Genomic DNA, 23,377 nt, shown 5'->3' with positions numbered 1-23,377 from the left:
TTTTTGTAAGCTTTTCCTCAAATACCATATCTGATTGTAATCCAATAACAAACAATCCTTTCTGGAAGTGTAACCCTACCTTCATGCTTATAGTACTTGTTAAAGAAATGAAACAAGAATTGAATAGCATGATCGTGTTCACTGGATTGTTTCCCCCAACTATTAATACAATACTATTCATCGCAACTAATTCAATTAGCCAAACTGATTTTTTCCTGTAAAATATAAAATGGACAAGGGATTTACTGAAATCATTAAAAGTGACAACCACTAACCTGTCACGCAAAGTCTAGTTTACCTAATAGATTAGTGTTTTCTATTCTCTTTCGACAGTTCCTACATATAAACTACATTTTTGGAATCTAAACATCAGTGTTGCTCTGGGGTCATTACATACCGAATATTATTACTAGTATTAGCGCTCTAACAATCCGTTTCTCTCGCGCGCGCGCGCACACACACACACACACATACAACGAATCCTCCAAATAACGTCCTCCGCCTCGTGCAAGTGTATTTCTGTTTCTTCTGGAATGGGATTGCTAGGGTCTTCGGCATAAGAGAAACAGGGTAGGCAAAGGTCTCATAAACCGAACCGCCGGCCACGTCAAAAGCCCGGGCGCTGGGGGTGGGGAGGGACGCAGCTCTCGGTTAGGCAGGGACGCCAGGCGATTCGACTGCGGAGGCGGCCGGCACCGGGTGGGCGGGTGGCCGCGCCGGGCGGGGATGGGGGCCAGGAGCACTGGCCCTCGGCTCGCCCCCACGAGGCGACGCCGGCCGCAGCGCCCCGCGGAGGGCAGGGAGGCGCCCACTGCGGCGGCGCTCCCCGACTTCACTTCCGAGGCGGCAGAGCTGTCAGAACGCCGCGGCCCGCGGCCCCCGCCCGGCACGCAGCCTGCGTCCTCGCCGCCGTTCAGACAGCAGGGTGTCCTCAGACCTGCCGGCGCCCTCCCCTCGCCACTCATCGGCCGCCGACGGGCAGCGAGCCGAGGCCGGAGAGCCCAGTGCCGGCTGGAAGGCGGGCCGCGGGCCCCGGTCCTCGGCCTCCCGGCCGCTGCCCCCTCGCTCACCCACCTGATGCTCTTTCACCACCTCGCTGAGGCAGGGATACCGCTCCGAGATCCAGCGGTAAAACTTGGGGACTCCCATTTCGGCCGTCAACACTAACTCCAGTCAGGGCCAAACCGAAACCAAACGCCCCGCCGGGGCCGACGCCGCCGCCTCCGGCCGTCGCTCGGCAGATGACAACACGCCGCCCGCCCGACCATAGAGCGGGCCGCCGGCTAGAGCGGCCGCGCCGAGCCGCGTCCCCGGGGCGGGGCTCCACTGCCGGCGCGGCTCGCCGCCGCCCAGCTCCCGGGGCTTCCTTCGCCGGCCGGAGGCCTTGGGCTGCGCTGTGAAGCTGCTTCCGAAGGCGCCGGTGGGTAGGGCTGTGCTCTGTAAGCCTCACGAGACCGCTGGAGGAGTACCGACCACTGAATTTTGTGCTGGCTGCTTCCGTGTCCGCGATGGCTAACCTCAGTGTTTTTCAGCACAGGTTTGGAAAGGTCTCGTGGTTTATTTGTTTTGTTTTGTTTTGTTTGTTTGGTGAGGGGGGAGTTTTTTTCCTTTGAGGAATATAAATCTACAGCAAAGTTTGGTTTAAAAACGTTCTTTTCCAAATTATTTGTTGAAAAAAATTTTCTAACTGCCTTCCACACCCCCCAGCTTCGACCGTTAATTAACTCGTAACATTAAGCCTTCAATAGGAAATTATATAAGGTTTAGTTTTCAAATTCATACCTCCCGCATTATCATGTTTTCCCCCATCACACTGTCGACTGTACAAAAAAGTAGAATTCTATCAAGTGAACTTAAGTGAAATTACCTTTGTTATAAAAAGGTTTCCATTTATTTGAATATAATAACCTCATTGCTTTGTAATTATGAATTATTTTAAATCTTCTGCAAGAAGACCTCCGAAAAAATTGAACCACATTAAACAATTTTTAGATTCTGAAATCTCATGAAATCTAAAGTATCGCTGTCTTCCAAGACTACTAGATTCTGCACTCTGGTACACTTTCAGTTGGCAGCATCTTTAAAATTACAGAATGTTTATATAGTTTTCATATTCATGCGTCTTGGCTTATGTTTTTTTCCCTATCACATTTTCAACCATACAAAAAAAGAAAGTTTTATTGAACTTGATGATATGCTATGTATGTTTTTATCTCTATTTTACTAGACTGTCAGTTCCTAGAGGGCAGGGAAAGTAGCTCTGTGCACAAATCTACGATGGTGCTTTATCCACACTATTTATTCAATATAATTTTGTTGTTGTTCAAATGAATCCTCATGCTGGCTAGTACTTAAAATCAATGAAAGTTGTAAAATGAAATTAGGCTGGCTTGTTTCTTGCAAATATATCTTTTTAGAACATAAGAACATATGATGTTCCATTTCTCCAGTTATAATACACAGTATATATTAAGAAAGCAGTTTATTTCTTAATAACAACATATATTATTTTAAATATTATTAACAATTAGGGAGAAATAATACCAGTTGTTCTGGGAACATGAAGAAACTTATATTGTACTTTGGAATTGAACATACATACAACCACAGATTAATACCAAATACGTTAATTTTAGATTATTAACATATTCTTTGAACTAATTTCATTTCACATATATGGGGTCCAACCAAGATACATTTGGCACAGTAAGTTTTCATCAGTAGCTTCTTGTATAAGGTAATGCACGTGTCCTTCAATAGATAATGGTAGACCTGTCACTCTATTTCGAGTCTTGATTACACCTTGCAGTCTCTGCTCAATGTCAAGAACATGAGTCTTGGCCTAAAAAAGAAGAAATTGAAAATCATAAAGGCTAAGGACTCAATGACATGTGGATATTGATAATTTGGAATTACTACCTTTCTGTTATTTAACAAATGTTAATGTCATTTAACTGATCATTAACCCTTTTGTAAGAGCAAATACAGACAAAAGAGAGAAGAAATGAAACAAATACAGTAACTTGAGATATTGATTTTGAGGCTTGCAATGTTGATCCAACATCAACTCTTGGATATTTTTCTGGACTAAGTGAAATACTGGGGAATCTCTTCTACAACATAATTCTAGAAAAGTAATAATTTTAAAAAATCTACCCTGGGAAAGAAACGATGGAAACAAGAACAACTGAAAAATAAGAGATAAAATGGCAATTTAGCCTTCATATGAAGGCTAAATCATTCTAAATGTAAATAGATTGAATTCTCCAATCAAAAGACACAGAGTGGCAGGATGGATTAAAAAACTAGAACCAACAACATGCTGCCTCCAAGAAACATATCTCAGCTCTAAAGACAAACATAGGTTCAGAGGGAAGGGATGCAAGACAATACTCCATGCAAATGGGAAGCAAAAGAAAGTAGGTGTTGCCATACTTATATCAGACAAAGCAGAATTCAAGACAAAAAAGAGAGACAATGAGAAACAAAGAGGGGCAGTATGTAATGATAAAAGGGACATTCCACTAAGAGGACATAACACTTATGAATATATATGCCCCTAACACAGAAGCACCAAAGTATATAAAGCAACTATTAACAGAACTAAAGGGAGAAATTGATAGCAACACAATAACAGTAGGGGACCTCAACACCACACTTACATAAATGTATAGATCATCCAGACAGAAAGGCAACAAGGAAAGAGTGGCCTTAAATGAAATACTAGATCAGATGGACTTAATAGATATATATAGAACATTCCATCCAAAAACAGCAGAATATACATTCTTCTCAAGTGCACGTGGAACATACTCAAAAGACAGACCATATGTTGGGAAACAAGGCAACCTTCAATAAATTTAAGAAGGGTGAAATCATATCAAGCATCTTTTCTGACCACAATGCGATGAAACTAGAAATCAACTACAAGAAAAAAGTTGGGAAAGTCACAAACATGTGGAGACTAAACAACACGCTACTGAACAACAATTGGATCAATGAATAAATCAAAGGAGAAATCAATAAATAGCTAGAGACAAATGAAAACAGAACATACTCTTATGAGATGCAGCAAAAGTGGACCGAAGAGGGAAATTTATAGCAATACAGGCCTATCTCAACAAACAAGAAAAATCTCAAATAAGTAATCTTAAACTACACCTAACAGAACTAGAAAAAGAAGAACAAATAAAGCCCAAATGCTGCAGAAGGAGGGAAATAATAAAAAGTAGAGCAGAAATAAATGAAATAATTGAGACTGAAAAAACAATAGAAAGAATCAATGAAACTAAGAGCTGGTTCTTTGGGAAGATAAACAAAACTGACAAACCAAACCCTTAGCCAGACTTACTAAGAAAAAAGAGAGAAGGCACAAATAAATAAAATTAAAAATGAAAGCGGAGAAATTACAAGATCTCACAGAAATACAAAGGATTATAAGAGAATAATATGAAAAACTATATTCCAACAAATTGGATAACCTAGAAGAAATGAATAAATTCTTAGACTCATTACAACCTCCCAATACTGAATCAAGAAGAAAGAGAGAATCTGAATAGATCTATCACAAGTAAAGAGACTGAGACAGAAAACCTCCTGAAAAATAAAAGTCCAAGACCAGGTGGCTTCTCTGGGGAATTCTACCAAACATTCAAAGAAGATTTAATACCTATCCTTCTCAAACTATTCCAAAAAATAGAGGAAGATGGAACACTTCTTAACTCATTCTACAAGGCCAACATCACCCTGAAACCAAAACCAGACAAGGACAACACAAAGAAGAAAAGTTACAGGCCAATATCACTGATGAAAACAGATGCAAAAATCCTCAACAATGGCAAACTGAATACAAGCCATACATTAAAAGGATCTTATACCACGATCAAGTGGGATTTATACCAGAGATGCAGGGATGGTTCAACATCTGCAAATCAATCAGTGTGATACACCACATTAACAAAATGAGGAATAAAAACCACATGATCATCTCAATAGATGCAGAGAAAGCATTTGACAAGATCCAACATCCATTTATGACAAAATTCTCAATAAAATGGGTATAGAAGGAAAGTACCTCAGCATAATAAAAGCCATATGTGACAAACCCACAGCCAACATCATACTTAATGGTGAAAAACTGAAAGCCATCCCTCTGAGAACAGGAGCAAGACAAAGTGCCCACTCTCGCCACTCCTATTCAACATAGTAATGGAGGTCTTGCCCAGAGCAATTAGGCAACAAAAGAAATAAAAGGTATCCAAATTGGAAAGGAAGAAGTAAAATCTTGCTGTTTGCAGATGACATGATTCTTTGTATAGAAAATCCTAAAGAATCCACCACAAAACTATTAGAAATAATCAACAACTACAGTAAACTTGCAGGGTACAAAATCAACTTACAAAAATCAGTTGTATTTCTATACACTAATAACGAACTAGCAGAAAAAAGAAGTCAAGAATACAATCCCATTTACAATCGCAACTTAAGCAAGGAGGTGAGAGACCTATACACTGAAAACTGTAAGCCATTATTGAAAGAAATCGAAGAAGAAATAAAGAAATGGAAAGGTATTCTATGAGACCTCAACCTCATGGATGGGAAGAATAAACATAGTTAAAATGTCCATATTACCTAAAGCAATCTACAGATTCAATGCAATCCCAATTAGAATCTCAATGACATTCTTCACAGAAATAGAACAAAGAATCCTAAAATTTATATGGAACAACAAAAGACCCTGAACAGCTAAAGCAATCCTGAGAAAAAAGAACAAAGCTGGAGGCATCACAATCCCTGACTTCAAAATATACTACAAAGCTATAGTAACCAAAACAGCATCGTACTGGCACAAAAAACGGACACACAGATCAATGGAACAGAATTGAAAGCCCAGAAATAAAACCACACATCTACGGGCAGCTAACCTTCAACAAAGGAGCCAAGAATATACAATGGAGAAAGGAAAGTCTCTTCAGTAAACGGTATTGGGAAAACTGGACAGCCACATGCAAAAGAATGAAAGTAGACCATTATCTTATACCATACACAAAAATTAACTAAAAATGGATTAAAGACTTGAATGTAAGATCTGAAACCATAAAACTTCTAGAAGAAAATATAGGCAGTACACTCGTTGATATCAGTCTTAGCAGCATCTTTTTGAATACCATGTCTACTCAGGCAAGGGAAACAAAAGAGAAAAATAAACAAATGGGACTACATCAGACTACAAAGCTTCTGTAAGGCAAAGGAAACCGTGAACAAAATGAAAAGACAACCCACCAGCTGAAAGAACATATTTGCCAATCATATATCTGACAAGGGGTTAATTTCCAAAATACATAAAGAACTCAAGCAACTCAACAACAAAAAAACAGACAACACTATCAAAAAATGGGCAGAGGATATGAACAGACATTTTTCCAAAGAAGATATACAGATGGCCAACAGGCACATGAAAAGATGTTCAGCATCACTAATTTTTAGGGAAAGGCAAATCAAAACTACAGTGAGATCTCATATTCCCTTACACCTGTCAGAATGGCTATAATTAACAAGACAAAAAAATAACAAATGTTGGAGAGGATGTAGAGAAAAGGGAACTCACATGAACTGCTGGTGGGAATGCAAACTGATGCAGCCACTATGGAAAACAGTATGGAGATTTCTCAAAAAATTAAAAATAGAAATACCACACGACCCAGCTATCCCACTACTGGGTATTTATCCAAAGAATATGAAATCAACAATACAAAGAGATTTCTGCACCCCTGTGTTCACTGTAGCATGATAGACAATAGCCAAGATGTGGAAGCAACCCAGTGCCTATCAACTGATGAATGAATAAAGAAGATGTGATATATATATACACAATGGAATACTACTCAGCCATAAAAAAGAAAAAATTTTCCCATTTGCAACAACATGTATAGACCTCAAAGGTATTATGTTAAGCGAAAGAAGCCAAAGAAAGACAAACACTGTATGATTTCACTCATATCTGGAAGATAAACAAACACATGGATAAAGAGAACAGATTAGTGTTTACCAGAGGGGAAAGAGATGGGGGGTGGCCGAAAGGGGTAAAGCAGCACATATGTATGGTGACGGATAAAAACTAGACTATTGGTGGTGAGCACGATGCAGTCTATACAGAAACTGGTATATGGTAATGTACACCTGAAATTACCCAATGTTATAAACCAATATGACCTGAATAAAATAATAATAATATTAAAAAAAATTAACAATGTGTGCTCTAAAGGCACCTAATGTTTGCATTAAATTTTTATTTTTTTTTGTGAGGAAGATCAGCCCTGAGCTAACATCTGATGCCAATCCTCCTCTTTTTGCCGAGGAAGATTGGCCCTGGGCTAACATCCATGCCCATCTTCCTCTACTTATATGGGACACTGCCACAGCATGGCTTGATGAGCGGTGCATTGGTGCGCGCCCAGATCCGAACCTGCAAGCCCTCAGGCCACCAAAGCAGAGTGTGCGCACTTAACCCCTGCGCCACTGGGCCGGCCCCGGCATTAAATTTTTATGTAAAGAAGAAAGTGGTTAATGACAGATTTATAATTTGGTAAATGAAAGATTTTAAGATAAAAAAAAGAATAAATAATATCTATACCTACCTTAAGAAAAAAAAATGTATCCCGAAAGTATTTAGGACTTAAAAATTTGAATGAATATTCTAATAATAGCAACAATACTCTAATGCCTAATATTTAGATTATGTTAGTACATGCAAATGGAAGTTCTAAGGGAGCTACTTGGAATGCTACACATTTTTCTCAATCAGGAAAGCATATCAGTGGGGCCGGCCCTGTGGCTTAGTGGTTAAGTGCGCGCACTCCGCTGCTGGCAGCCCGGGTTTGGATCCCGGGCGCGCACCGAGGCACCGCTTCTCCCGCCATGCTGAGGCCACGTCCCACATACAGCAACTAGAAGGATGTGCAACTATGACATACAACTATCTACTGGGGCTTTGGGGGAAAAAATAAATAAAATAAAGAAAGAAAGAAAGAAAGAAAGCATATCAGGATGCAAAAGTGAGAATGATGTAATTAGAAAAACAATCTAACTTATTAAAAATAACTATCTGCAAACTTTGAGGCTTCAAGTAATAGTAGTAAGGAGTGAATTCTACATATTAAAGCTGAGACCTGCTGATTTGTAACTTCGGGCAATTTGTGTTCAAGTTTTTCCTATCTCTCTCTCTCTCCTTCTCTATCTCATAGTTGTGAATTGTCCATGGTTAAACAAGTGTCTTGAACTCTGTTTTTATTACACAAATGATAATAATGTTAACATTAGTAATGACAATAAAGAAAACTTATGGCATTGTCATACTAGAGAACTAGATTTCAGAGTATTCAATGGTCAGCCACTGACAGTATTTAGAATCAGTTTTCATTTGTAGAGACATGCAGTATCAGCTCATATCAAGCTACACTTGATACTAACCTTTTCATTGACAACTTCCCCGGTTTCATTCAGTGATGCTTTGGAATGCCCTTTCACTGGTTTACTCCATTCCACAAGAGGATCATGTAGAAAAGTCTTTAAGACACTAAAATGGAAACAAATATTATGGTAATAATACAATATGTTATCTTTGTAAAAAGAAATCACACTAAAGTCAACACTTAGGTGAAGAAGTGAAGGATGAGAAGCTAATGGTAATACTCCTACAACACACATTATTACTGTTTCAGTAAGACATGAAATTATTGTTTTTGGGTGAGGTGAGGGAAAGGAAAGGGTAAGGAGGGAAGAGGCAAGATAGAGGAGGGTCAGAGGTGTTCTTGGAGAGCTGAGTAAGATGAGTTCTGTGTGTCATCTCTAAATACATACTGTAAACTGGTAAATGAATATTTATTGAATGAGTGAATTTTATCCCCTGCTATGTCTCCAATGACCGTAAAATAGCTAAAGCTACCATAGAGACCCAGCCCAGATCTTTCTACTGTGTTTTGGATGTCAAATCCAACTACCTATGGGAAAAATCAACTTAGATATCTTGCAGGCACCTCGAATACAATATTTTCAAAACAAAACTCATGATCCTTCCCCAAACTATTTCTCCTGTATTCCCCAAATCAGTAAAGAACAACATCATTCACCCATTTGCCTTGAACAAAAATTGAGGCATCATCCTTGCCCTTTCTTCCTCTTAACACCCAATTCCACCTCATAAAATCTCTTTAGAATCTCTCTACTTATCGCCATCTCTCCTGTCACCACCTCATCCAATTCACCATGATTTTTCCCTGGGTTACTACCACAGTCCTCTAACTAGTTTTCTGGCCGCTAGCCCAAACTGGAATTGTAATTTTTCTACAGTGCAAATCTGACGATCTCATTCCCTCTTCTTTCTTTAAATTTTCTTCTTAGAATCCTCCAATAACTTCTGGTTGTCTTCAGGGCAAAGTTTAAATGTGTAAACTTTATGTACTTACACGTAAAGTTTATGAAAGGCCTCATGTGAACCTTTCCAGCATCATCTTAGCACCACCTCCTTGAAGTCCACCCTCTAGAACATTTTCCAGGCAGTTCATGAGTTCACTTGCCTTGATATTTCTATCACTTAAAACACTCTCTTCCCTTCTGCATGGTCAACTTTATTTATCTTCAAGTTCTCAGCTACTTCCTCCAGAAATAATTTCCTGACTTCCCCAGACTAGTAGGGGCTCCTAGTAAACGTTTCACAAGATGCTATACTTCCTCTTTCAGAGAATTTGACTTTGCCTATGTCTAACTAAACAATGAGGTCTACCATAATGCCTGGTAGACAGCTTTGAAATAAAAAAATGATAAATGAGCTTTAAAAATCCTTTTAAAAAACTACTTCCTGGGGCCGGCCTGGTGGCGCAAGCAGTTAAGTGTGCGCCCTCCGCTTCGGCGGCCCAGGGTTCGCTGGTTCGGATCTCAGGCGCACACCGACGCACCGCTTGGCAAGCCATGCTGTGGCGGTGTCCCATATAAAGTGGAGGAAGATGGGCATGGATGTTGGCCCAGGGCCAGTCTTCCTCAGCAAAAAGAGGAGGATTGGCAGATGTTAGCACAGGGCTGATCTTCCTCACACACACACACAAAAAAAACTACTTCCCACAGCTAACAACATATTTAATGGTGAAAGACTGACTTCTTTACCCCTAAAATCAGGAATAATACAAGGATGTAGACATCTCACTGCATCTACTTGTCACTGATCTAGCTAGGGCAATTGGCAAGAAAAAGAAAAGGCATTGAGATTGGAAAGGAAGAAGTAAAACTCTATCTGCAGATGACGTGCTGTTGTAGAGAGAAAAGTCTTAAGGTATCTACAAAAAATAACTACTAGAACTAATAAACGAGTTCAGCAAGATCGCAGGATACAAAATCAATATACAAATATCAGTTACATTTCTATACACTAGCAATGAACAATCAAAAAATGAAATTAAGAAAAAAATTCCATTTAGAATAGCATTAAAAGAAGTAAAATACTTAGGAATGCATTTTTAACAAGTTAAATACAAGACGTGCAAACTAAAAACTACAAGACTGTTGAAAGAAATTAAAGATGACTTAAATAAATGGAAAGACAGGGCATCTTCATGGATTAGAAAACTTAATATTGTTAAGATGGCACTACTCCCCAAATTGATTTACAGGTTCAATGCCATTCCTATCAAAATCCAGGCTGGCTTTTTGCAGAAACTGAAAAGATGATCTTAAAATTCATATGGAGGGCTGGCCCCGTGGCTTAGCGGTTAAGTGCATGTACTCCGCTGCTGGCAGCCCGGGTTCGGATCCCGGGCGTACACCAACGCACCGCTTCTCTGGCCATGCTGAGGCCGCATCCCACATGCAGCAGCTAGAAGGATGTGCAGCTATGACATACAACTATCTACTGGGGCTTTGGGGGAAAATAATTTAAAAAAAATAAAAAATAAAAAATTCATATGGAAATACAAGGGACCCATAATAGCCAAACAATCTTGAAAAGAAGAAAGAGTTGGAGCTCTCATACTTCCTGATTTCAAAACTTACTACAAAGCTACAGTAATCAAGACAGTGAGTTGCTGGCATAAGGTTAGACACACAGGTCAATGGAATAAAACTGAGAGTCCACGAATAAACTCTCACATATTTAATCAATTGATTTTCAACAAAATTGCCAAGGCAATTAAGTGGAGAAAAACAGTCTTTTCAAAAAATGGTGCTGGGACAACAGAATATGCACATTCAAACAAATAAATATGGCCCCCTACCTCACACTAGATACACAAAGTAACTGAAAATGATCAAAGGTCTAAATATAAGAGCGAAAACTATAAAACAACTAGAAAAAAACCACAGGTGTAATTCTTCATGACTTTGGATTTTGTGATAGTTTCTTAGATATGACATCGAAAGCACAAGTAACAACAACATCAAAAGTAAAAACTTTTATGCTTCAAAGGGCATCATCAAGAAAGTGAAAAGACAACCCACATATGAGAGAAAATATCTGCAAATCATATATATCATAAAGGTCTAGTATCCAGAATATGTAAAGAACTCTTACAACTCAACAATCAAAAGGCAAATTATCCAATTAAAAAATGGGCAAAGGATTTGAATAGACATTTGTTCAAAAAAGATATACAACTGACCAATGAACACAAGAAAAGATGCTCAACGTCTTTGGTTATTAGGGAAATGCAAATTAAAACCACAATAAGATACCACGTGATACCTATTAGGTTGGGTAAAATAAAAAAAACAGACAATAACAAGTGTTAGTAAGGATGTGGAGAAACTGGAACCCTCAGACATTACTAGTGGGATTGTAAAGTATTACAGCTGCTTTGGAAAACAGTTCCTCAAAATGTGAAGCTTAGAGTTAACATATCACCAGCAATTCTACTCCTAGGTATACCCAAGAAAACTGAAAACATATATCCACATAAAATTTGTATGCAAATGTTCACAGCCAAACTTTACAATAGCCAAAAGGTGGAAACAATTCTAATGTCTATTACTTGATGAATGAATAAACAAAATGTGGTATATCCATACAATGGAATATTATTTGGCAATAAAAAAGAATGAAGTACTGATATATGCTACAGCATTGATAAACCTTAAAAACATTATGCTAAGTGAAAGAAGACAGACACAAAAGGCCATATGTTGTATGGTTCCATTTATATATGAAATGTCCAGAATAGGCAAATCCATAGACACAGAAAGTAAATTAGTGGTTGCTAGGGAATGGTGGGCAAGTAGGGATGCAGGGTGACTGCTAATTTCTTTTGGGGATGATGAAAATGTTTTATAATTAGATAGCAGTGATGGTTACATAATCTTGTGAATATAATAAAACTACTGTAGTGTACACCTTAAGAGTGAATTTTATAATATGTAAATTATATCTTAATAAAGCTATTAATTAAAAAAATCTACTTCAACCAATGCAAAGTGGTTTCTTTATAAAGAAAACATACTTAAGAACCAATAATTGCATTCAAAGTTACTGTTAAATTATTTACAAAATATAGATGACTACCTCATTAAAGGCTCTCTCTGATCTCGCATCAGCCTCATTGTAACTTCACAAGCTCTTCGAAAAAGACCTTCTGTTCCCATAGGACCCATTCCATTAACCATATTATGAGTCAGGCGAAATGGAACAATTTCTGGAACTTCAAAGGTTTCTCCCTTAAAATAATGCATTTTATTAAAAAGTAACAATGTTAGCATTTTAAAATCTTTATGCAAAAAATTTAGAACTTCACGTCCAGACCCTTTTAGCAAAGAGCAAACATACCCTCAAAATATTTATATTTGTAACTATGTTAGAGGCCTATGGTCTATATCACGAAGGAGCCATATGACTCTACCTTTGCTTTTGGGGAACTTAAACACACCCCCCTGGATAACATGTAGAGGATGGATGGACTCACCTTTCACTGAATTACTACAATGAATAACATTATAGAGAAATTTTTATGCATTCAATATTTAGTCTTATATTAACTTCCTTAATGTCCTTCTTAAATAATATAAAGTACAAAAAAATATTCTCATATTTTTCTTCTTTAAGACTTTCACTTTAAAACAGGAGGGGGAAAGCAATAGCCAAGTGTTAGATGCTCACATCCCTCAGGCAGGAAATGTAACAGGTAATATAATGAAGTCCAGTTCATTTATTTTCTGCCATTCTCTAACTTGCCTTTTCCTAGGGCTTTTTCATCCCTCCAATCAGTTTCCCTAAATTCCTCTCTTGTATGATTTAACCTATACCAGTGGTTTATCTCTGATTTGTTCTCAGTTGGATCTGTGACCTTTCCTGGTTTCCTGTGACAGCAGAAAGCAACCCAAAGAGAATGGAGATGAAGAAAAAAGTGGGTTTACCTACCAATCTGCCTTCTAGGATCATAACACTGGAAAATTGGAGGTGGGCCTTAGGGAGAATCCCACCACCTTAATTTATTCCCAGGCCCCACTCTAGACTTACAGAATCTGAATCTCCTGGGATGTTTCCTAGGTATCCACATTTTCTAAAAAACTCTTAGGTGATTCTGATATGCTACCAGGTTTGGAAACAATCACATTAAACTACTCTGTCTCTCTAAAACTGAGTCTCAGTAAAATGAACTGATCTGCCCATGTTCATAGAACTAAGAACCAACTCAGTCAGAACTTGAACCTATGCTTTTGGACTTCAAGTTCAGTGCTAGTTTTACTATATCACTCCTCTGACTTCTCCCTATCCTAAGTTGCTTTACTGAGGGCTATGGGATCCACTGATCAGAACCCAGTCAACAAACTCTCAGTTATTCAGCTGTGACTCTAATTGCTACCAATGGGTATGTCTAGGAAGAACAGTTGTTGATGAAAGGAAATTAGTAGAAAACATCCAATTAACTAGAGTAAGTCACATCACATACCTTATTAAAGAGACAGTTGAAATCCACATGTACACATTCACCAGTCAAAGAATCAAAGAGAATGTTTTCACCATGACGGTCTCCAAGGCCCAGGATATAACCAACCATTGACATAACTGCAGTGGAACGGCAGTATGCTGATCTGCTACTGTACCTAAAAGAAACACAAAGCCTATCAAATATCTTTATGCCATATGAGGCAACATAAATCTAAAATATTAAAAAAAATCCAACCATAATAATGTGTTATATTCTTGGTAACTTACCATGATGTAGGATCAGGGAATGTTCTCAAAAACCACTCATGAAAAACAGGAGGATGCCTAGGCAAGAGAAATTCTCGGAACACTTTGAGTTTTTCAGACAAAGCTGCTGCCTTTGGTAGCATACACTGGCGAAGTTCCTTCCCTGTCATATAAACTCCTGCAAGGTAGAGTGATCTCCATTAATCACACAAGCCAAATAACAAAAGGTGCAATTTTTTTGTTAAAATAGGAGAGGAAACATCTACTTTTATTCAAATTGTTATTCAAAAGCAAGGATAAACGGAAAATTTTCAATTATGCATAGGTAAATTTATCTTCTGATATTATAATAAAATAATAAACACATTATCTTCTCTTAATACTTATCCAAAGTGAAGCCTTTTGTTGATAATTAATGTCAACTAAAACCAATGTTGTGGAATCAAAATAGCTCCAGAAGATACCATTCAGAATAAACAATGTGAATAGTGCCCACGCAATTGTAAAAATGCCGTAGCCCTCATTAAAATTATAGTGATCTTGCTGTTAATCAGCATGTAGTATAGGTCCACACGGAATCATTACTAAGAAACCTACAATGGTGCTCTGAAATAATTTACTCTGTGTGAAGGCTAGCCTATAAGATTCATGTATACCTCCTTCTTAAACTAATCTTATACAATGCAAATCATCTGGGGAAGGAGAACTTTTCCTTCTGATATATTTGTGAGCCTGTATTAGAGGGTTGATATGACTCCAGTCTATAAAGTGCCTTTTAGACTTACCCTGGTTTGGTGCTTTTTGTACCCAAGGTGCAGCTAAAAGTTTTAGGGAGAAGTTTGATTCGAGGTTTTTAGCCTCAAATGTTGCACAGTTCAATTGTCTTCATGGTAAGATGGAAAATATATTTTTTTAAAAATCCAACAGCAATAATTAACACTTATACAATATTTTATCCTTCTAAATAAAATAGTCAATAGCAAGTTCCTTGAAATCAGATTCAAGTGTGTTTGAGTTTCAACTCTGCAACATATTAATTATGTGAACTTGGATAAATTACTTAATCTGTCTGGCACTGTTCATAAAACAGGGGTAATTAAGCTTGTTAACAATAATAAATAAAATAATGTACATAATATACTTAGCACAATACACATAATATAGTAATTTATCAATATTAGTTAATGTTATGGGTTGAATTGTAGCCCTCAAAAAAAATATGCTGAAGTCCTAATCCCTAGTACCTATGAATGTGACCTTATTTGAAATAGGGTCTTTGCCTATCTAATCAGGTTAAGATGAGGTCATTAGGCTGGGCCCTTAATATAATATGACTGGTGTCCTTATAAGAAGAGAAAACAGACATAGAGACTTAGGGAGAATGCTGTGAGACAATGGAGGCAGAGAATGGAGTGATGCATCTACAAGCCAAGGAATGTCAAAGATTGCTGGCAACACGAGAAGCTAAGAGAAAGGCATGGAACAAATTCTCCCCTAGGGCCTTCAGAGGTACCATGGCCCTACTGACACTGTGATTTTGGACTTATTTTGTACTTCATGCTGATTAACTTGATCTCTTTATTTTTATGTATTGCATCCCATGTATTTTTAAAATCTTTTTTTTGAAATACTTTTAGACTTACAAAATATTGCATAAATGATACAAAGAGTTCCCATATATTCATCACCCAGATTTTAATGTTCATCTCTTTCATAACAGTAGTAAAATGATCTAAACCAGGAAATTAATATTGTACAATATTATTAACTAACCTTCAGACCTTATTCAAATTTCACCAATTGTCCCACTCACATCCTTTTTCTGGGTTAGTATCCAATTCAGGATCCCATATTGCATTCAGTTGTCATGACACACTAACGTCCTCAAATTTGGGAAATTTCTGTTTTTGCCTTTCATTACCTTGACATTTTTTAAGAGTTCTGACCAGTTATATTTTGTTTCTCCACTGGAAAGTTACTAGTTTTTTCCTTTCGTAATTAACACGTATCTTGTGGGGAGATACTTTGAGACTCTGCAAATAACCTGTTTCCTATCACACTTTTGCCTATTAATTTTCAGCATCCATTGATAATCATTGCCTGCAACCATTATTACTGTGGTATTTGCTAATTGGTGATTTTCTGTTTCTATCATTTCTTCTAAATTTATTCATTGCAATCCTACTGTAAGGAAGAACTGTTCCTACTTGCCTGTTTATTCATTCAAGTATTTGTTTACATCAATGTGGACTCATGTCGTTTTATTTTATTCCATGGGTTATAATCTAATACTATCCTTATTTATTTTGGTGCTCAAATTATCCCAAGTTTGGCTAGTGGGAGACTCTAATTCCAATCTCACACTTTCAGTTTCATTCTAGACTTCCCTTTCCTTTTCTTTCTCTGATAGTGAAAAAGTAGCTCTCATTAGCCACAATACATTTATTTATTTGCTAAAGTCTAGTATAGACAAAAAATAGTTTCAGAACTGCTAACCAATAACTCTGTAAAAAACAAATTTTCATATACATTTTTGTAAGCTACCTCAAATCCTTTTGGGATGAAGATAGAAAAGAAATTAAAACATAAGAAAGGAAGGAAGAAAAACACTTAAGTATTTCTGTATATAGAATCTCATTTGACCTAGAAATTTCATTATGGCTTATACCAAAAAAATGGACAATGACATATGTTAATAATAATTATACCCATATTATATATGTTAGCAGTTATTATACCTATATTATTTATTTATATTGTAAGAATTTTAGTACCCTTTTCCTTATATAGTTTGGTCAGAATAGGTCTCAAACCAGCAGTGTTGTTAACCCATTCAATAATCCCACATTCATCATTCAGTGGAATAACTGCATATGTTCGGATATGAAGTTCTCTTCTACGAGATTCTGCATCTTTTCTTAAGCACTATTAAAAAAACACACACACAAACTTAAAAATTAAAAATTTATAAATGTTATGTCAAATATATCTAGAGATTGTTAATTTCATAGCAATTTTGTCAATGAAAGCTTACTACATAATATAGATAAATAATTTTTCAGAATGGTAGGGTAGGAAACTACTGGGAGAGTATCCCTAATCTATTTCCAAATCATTAAAGATTCCTTCCAAATCATTAGAGTCCTTTGTTAAAATTATTCACTATTAATGTGATAACAATATTGTGTTAAAAAATATCATAGTTGTGTATTTGACAATGACAAAGTACTCTCTTATTTTTTATTGCTCCCAAGATATTACTGAAACATTAAGTACTTAGGCACAGAGACTGCTGTTTAATTTTGATTATCTCAAAAATACATGAACAAAAGAGGCTAAGTTTTATGATATCTCCAAAATGTACTTCTTACTCTTGCATTTTAATATTACAGCTTCATGTGAACAATTATCTCCTAGCAGAAGAAAGCTTTTCACATCTCATCTGATTAATCCTGAAATATATTAGGTAAGGATAAACAGAATTTTGTTTATTTCTGGAACTGGTGAAATAACTAAACACAAATCTATAATTGTAACCTGTTCAATTCAAAAGTGCAATCACTGACCAAAAACACATTTTAAACTTTAGGAATAAGTAAGCTACATAAATGTCAGCAAAACAATATGGCATGAGAATCACATGTAAAGATTAGTATGTGGCCTCCTAGACCATATAGTGAGACTGTAGTTTTTCACAATTAGGCTATTTTATTTGACCATGTTAATGTGGGAGGACAGTAATGAAATAACTTAATCAGTAACAAAGCTGATTAAGATAAATTTATAAACAAAAGCCAGGCCATTTGATACTCCCAACCAGAAAAACACTCAGGGAGCTTTGGGACGAACATACTAATGGTTTAATAGTCATTAAATTAAGTTACCAATTTATGAAACAATATTTTAAATAAAAAATATTCCTTCCCTTCGTATTGCCTTTGAAATGAGTTTTTAATGTGGTATTAATTTTTAAATTACTTTTAGTTAAACTAAGTACAAACCATAATTGTCCTTTTTTTAAAAATGAGCTCATTTGCTGCTATATCTTTTCTATGTTAAAGGTCCATAACTTTTCCTGCTAATAAAAGAGGTATACCAGTGAAATGTAAGGAAGGGATGGAAAGACGGGACAAAAAACTTACAGAAAAATAAGGTTTCATCTTTGCACAACATGGTTTAATTTTCACCAATGGAAAAAACAGGTGCTATGCATTTATAAATACCTGGCTACAGAGTAATTCAAAATACCTAAGGCCATACATTTATAATAACCCTTTAATGAGCTTTCTCACATCATCTCTGATAGAAATGAAGCACTGGGGCTGGCGCGGTGGCCTAGTGGTTAAGTTTGGTGTGCTCTGCTTTGGCAGCCCAGGTTCGGTTCCCGGGCACGGACCTACACCACTCATCAGCCACACTGTGGCAGTGATCCACATACAAAACAGAGGAAGACTGGCAACAGATGTTAGCTCAGGGCAAATCTTCCTCAAGCCAAAAAAAGGAAGATTGACGACAGATGTTAGCTCAGGGTGAATCTTCCTCAGCCAAAAAGAAAGAAAAAGAAAAAAAAAAGAAATCAAGCACTTAACCAATAGAAATGAAAAAAATACTAATGATCACCTTTAAATAGCATGTTGGTAAACATAGAACCTAATTTTTTCTAGAACTGAAACATAAAGCATAAATAAATCTGATAGAAAAAGTATAGATAACTTAAACATTAAATAAAAAATATTTTCCCTCATTAATATGTCTTATACATTTTTATCAATATAATAAAACCATCTTATTTTTACAAAATTAAGTGAAACCAGCAATTCCACTTCTGGGTACATATTCAAAAGACTGAAAGCAGGGACTCGAATAGAGCTGTTCATAGCAGCATTATTCACAATAGCCAAAAGGTGGAAGCAACTCAAGTGTCCACTAATGGCTGAATGGATAAACAAAATGTGGTATACATATACAGTGCCATATTATTCAGCCTTATAAAGGAAAGAAATTCTGACATATGCTGTAACATAGATGAACCCTGAAGACATAATGCTAAGTGAAATAAGCTAGTAAAAAAAGGACAAATACTGTATGATTCCACTTATATGAGGTATCTAGAGTAGTCAAATTCATAGAGACAGAAAGTAGAATGGTGGTTACCAGAGCCTGGGGGCAGGGGGAATAGGGAGGAGTTATTTAATGGATACAGAGTTTCAGTGTGGGAAGATGAAAAAGTTCTGGAGAGGGATGGTAGTGATGGTTGCACAACAATGTGAATGTACTTAATGCCACTAAGTGGAACTGAACACTTAAAAATGGTTAAGATGGTAAATTCTATGTTATGTATATTTTATCCCAATAAAAAAATTAATTAAAAATGAAATGAGGGGGCGGCCCAGTGGTGTAGCAGTTAAGTGCGTGCGCTCTGCTGCGGCGGCCCGGGGTTCGCAGGTTCAGATCCTGGGCGTGCACCGATGCACTGCTTGTCAAGCCATGCTGTGGCAGCATCCCATAGAAAATGGAGGAAGATGGGCATAGATGTTAGCCCAGGGCCAGTCTTCCTCAGCAAAAAGAGGTGGATTGGCGACAGATGTTAGCTCAGGGCTAATCTTCCTCAAAAAAAAAAAAAAAAAAAGAAATGAAATGAGGGGCTGGCCTGGGGGCATAGCAGTTAAGTTCGTTCATTTCACTCTGGTGGCCTGGGGTTTGCAGGTTTGGATCCTGGGCGAGGACCTACTCACCACTCATCAGGCCATGCTGAGGCAGGATCCCACATAGAAGAACCAGAAGGACCTACAACTAGGATATACAACTATGTACTGGGGCTTTGGGGACAAAGAAGAAAAAAGAGGAAGACTGGCAACAGATCTTGTTAGCTCAGGACCAATATTCCAAAAAAAAAAAAAAAGAGGGAATGAAATGTACTACCTTTCATTTCATTTTTTTTTTTTTTTACATTATATAAGTTCAAGTATACATCATTATATTTCGATTTCTGGATAGACTACATCATGTTCACTACCCAAAGTCTAATTGCCATCTGTTATTGTACACATGTGCCCTTTTATGCCTTTCACCCCGCTTTTTAAGAGTGATCTATTTGCATACTGAAAAACCCATATCACACTGATGGTAATTCTAAAATAAAAGCAAACTATCTCCAAACCTTATTAATCAAGGAATTGAATTCCATTAGTCTACAATCCTTTCTCAGATCATCTTTGGGCTTACACATCATGATGTAGAACTTTCCATCTGTTCCTTTTAAAGAAATCTTCTTTGGTTTCTGAAGAGAAGCAAGAATTTCCACCTAAAAGATGATGAGTCATATATGAATTAAGGTCAAAATTCTTTGTTTAAATTTCTATATATGATATAAATACTCTGTTACCTAACATAATAAAAAGAAAAATAATAACCCATATTATGCAGTAAATTTATTATTCTAACAATTTGTTTTATCTTAATTATCTATGCTGTATGAAAAGAATGGTTGCCCATGAGTATAGACACATTTTCACCCATTAGGAATGGCTATGAAGTAAAAGGATTATTTTATCAGCAATATGAGTACATACATATCCAAATTTAGGTAGCCCCTTAAAGCAGTCATGTTTAAAAGATTTTTGAAACATTTTTTAATACCTTTTTTCAGAACCTGAAACACTGTTTTTAAATGTCTTTAATGGTAAGAAATGTTTATCAATTGAAAGTAACTTGATTTTTGGAAAAAAAACCCAAAATCAAGTCTACCTAATGAGGTGAGTAAATAAGCTGAATAATATTCTTAACGTAAAAACAAAGCATGATGATGAGCCTGCCCCATGGCGTAGCGGTTAAGTGCGCACGTTCCGCTGCTGGCTGCCCGGGGTTCGGATCCCGGGCGCGCACCGACGCACCGCTTGCTGTGGCGGTGTCCCATATAAAGTGGAGAAAGATGGGCATGGATGTTAGCCCAGGGCCAGTCTTCCTCAGCACAAAAGAGGAGGATTGGCATGGATGTTAGCTCAGGGCTGATCTTCCTCACCAAAAAACAAAAAAAAAAAACCATGATGATAAGTAATAAGAATGATGTCATCGGTTTAGTAACTGGCTCTGAAGCAGTTAAACAAATGTTTTGAGCCATGTAAGTACTGGAATATAGAGTTTTAAGAAGTATTTACTTAGAAGTGCTCCAGTGCCATTTCTTTAAAATAGTCATATATCATACTTCAAGAACAAGAATCAAGCTCTTCCTAGCTGAATTTCACTTCCTCCCCAAATACAAACAAAAAATTATATTTTGTTCTCCATTTTAAGGACAAAAGAAGAGCAGGGAAAAATCAAATTGTAAAAAAAACAAAGATTACAGTCATACTAAAACAATATGAGCATCTGAAAAATCAAAATACTAAGTTGAACACGGGCTTTTTATCACTTAATTTTGTCTCATCAGTATGAGTTTTACTTTTCCGTATTTCCAGTTACTTTTTTCTTTGCAAATAAAATTCACTTAGTCTCTGAGAAAAACACTTTTGAACTTAATTTTAAAATTTTAACTTAACTAAATTTTAAAAACATAATTACTGTTATGTAAAACTAAAGTTTACCGTATCATCAAAGCTTGCAATATAGGCCCAGTGTCCAGGAAATGGATCATGGTTAGCATGGGCACCCGGAATTGATGGAAGCGTAGGTATCATGACTGATTGTAAAGGAATGAGGATTTCACTAAATGTTGCTTCTTCTACCAGCTTTTTAAGCATTTTAAAATGAGTGCTCATGCTTAATGTGGAACTACTTCCATCCACCTGGGGGGAAAAATGTACATTTTAATTTCTCTATTTACCTTGAATTACAGAATCGTTAACCCTTAATTTTACCCAAAATAAAAATTTCACTTCTACAATATCTTAATTACAATGGTTCAGCTATCTGTAGTTTTCTAAGTGTTTTTTATACATCATCTCATTTTAATCTCTCTGTACTCTTTTACCTCATCAATAATAGCATCTACATCACAGGACTGTTAAATGACTAAAGGAGATAATAGAGGCCTACAACCTGTTATCAGACATTACAAAATTGAAAGAGCTCTGTGAATCAAACTCTTATTTTTTTTAATACCAAATCTCATTTGGCGGCAAAATGATACCCGAACTTCTCACTTAGTGCAAAGATTAATATGTTTCACTGTACAAATAATTATGTATCTGATTATGGGATACTCCACCAGATTACCCTCAGTGGTAATACTCAATACAAAGTATATGCACTATATTACCTTTAAAAATCTGAAAAATTCTGAATTCCTAAATGTAGCTGGCCACAAAGGTTTCAGATAAAGAATTGGAAACTTGTACATGTAAAGCACTTAGAAAAGTGCCAGTGTTTAATAAATGTTGGCCATTATCTTAACTCTGTCATTGATAATGTCAAGTGCATCAGAGGTCAAATAGGATTAATGCAGATAGCAAAACAGATTACTCTTTCAAGATGTTTATTGAAGAAGGGAAGGTGAGAAACAGGATGCTCTGTACTTTCTCATCTATAAATAGTTAATAGAGTGAATATGTGCAAAGTGAAATCTAGCTATTTACCTTATAAAGAGTCCTTCTCCCTCCTTATAAGTACCCCTACCCCCACTTTTACCTTTCCCACACATTCTTTAGGGTTTTGTTCCCTCCAATTCCTTAGGCAGAATAGTAGGCCACTCCTGTAAGCATGTCCTTATTCTAGCCATAAGTCTACTGAAAAAAGTAGTTATCACACTAGATGCTAACCATCTGCTTAGTCCCCTAGGAGACTACGAGCACTTGAAGGAAGGAGAACACGTCTTATTCATCTCAGCACAGTGCCTGTCCCCTGGTAGGTAATGAAATATGTACTGAAAGAAAGAAAACCGAAACTCCAATCTTCTTTCCTCTCATGTATGTAGGTTAATGTATATAAGTTTTAGAAGTTTAAAATATGACAGAAAACAATCATAGAGACAACTTTAATTAACTATTTTACATATCTACATTTTCATGGCTTATTTAATATCTTCTACTTAAAATTATTTCTAATGAATAGGGATAATGTACTCAGAAGAATTTATATTAAGAAGAACTTTTAGAAATTTAGAGGATATTTGAGAGAGGGACATATGTTAGAAATTTAAAAAACAGGTTATTAAGATAAACTGCACATATTAAAAGTATACAATTTGGTAACTTTTGATATATGTGTATA

General features: G+C 36.6%; 2 protein-coding genes and 1 long non-coding RNA gene across 13 annotated transcripts in view; 1 reads left to right on the top strand and 2 right to left on the bottom strand.

The window, feature by feature from the left end:
- XRN1 (5'-3' exoribonuclease 1) overlaps positions 1 to 1,238 on the bottom strand; it is a 116,366-nt gene extending 115,128 nt beyond the window's left edge. For all 4 annotated transcript variants that reach the window (XM_087430445.1, XM_087430446.1, XM_014789045.2 and 1 more), the window contains exon 1: positions 1,075 to 1,238. In XM_087430445.1, coding sequence (XP_087286571.1) covers positions 1,075 to 1,149 — 75 coding nt within the window. In that variant the 5' untranslated portion in view covers positions 1,150 to 1,238. The remainder of the gene's footprint in view (positions 1 to 1,074) is intronic.
- LOC147916965 (uncharacterized) lies at positions 781 to 20,337 on the top strand. 2 transcript variants are annotated; one of them, XR_015552154.1, is made up of 4 exons: positions 781 to 1,537; positions 13,307 to 13,432; positions 17,563 to 17,636; positions 19,877 to 20,337. It is a non-coding gene; the product is annotated as an uncharacterized LOC147916965 (long non-coding RNA). The 2 variants fall into 2 exon arrangements; XR_015552155.1 differs by having other exon boundaries at positions 782 to 1,537; positions 13,307 to 13,379.
- The window catches only part of ATR (ATR checkpoint kinase), a 103,389-nt gene continuing 82,466 nt past the window's right edge, over positions 2,455 to 23,377 (bottom strand). For 5 of the 7 annotated variants that reach the window (XM_087430438.1, XM_087430440.1, XM_087430439.1 and 2 more), the window contains 8 exons: positions 21,754 to 21,954; positions 20,331 to 20,474; positions 16,945 to 17,095; positions 14,192 to 14,348; positions 13,926 to 14,079; positions 12,542 to 12,693; positions 8,470 to 8,575; positions 2,455 to 2,842 (listed from right to left, as the gene is read on the bottom strand). In XM_087430438.1, coding sequence (XP_087286564.1) covers positions 2,669 to 2,842; positions 8,470 to 8,575; positions 12,542 to 12,693; positions 13,926 to 14,079; positions 14,192 to 14,348; positions 16,945 to 17,095; positions 20,331 to 20,474; positions 21,754 to 21,954 — 1,239 coding nt within the window. In that variant the 3' untranslated portion in view covers positions 2,455 to 2,668. Of the gene's footprint in view, positions 2,843 to 8,469; positions 8,576 to 12,541; positions 12,694 to 13,925; positions 14,080 to 14,191; positions 14,349 to 16,944; positions 17,096 to 20,330; positions 20,475 to 21,753; positions 21,955 to 22,926; positions 23,031 to 23,377 lie in introns of those variants that run through there. The other 2 variants (XR_015552153.1, XM_087430441.1) reach the window with 2 other exon arrangements.

The sequence above is a fragment of the Ceratotherium simum genome, chromosome 5 (assembly GCF_057802395.1).
Source record: "Ceratotherium simum simum isolate JZ-2026a chromosome 5, ASM5780239v1, whole genome shotgun sequence".
NCBI classification, from domain to species: Eukaryota; Metazoa; Chordata; class Mammalia; order Perissodactyla; family Rhinocerotidae; genus Ceratotherium; species Ceratotherium simum.
This window is presented reverse-complemented; position numbering and strand designations above follow the sequence as displayed.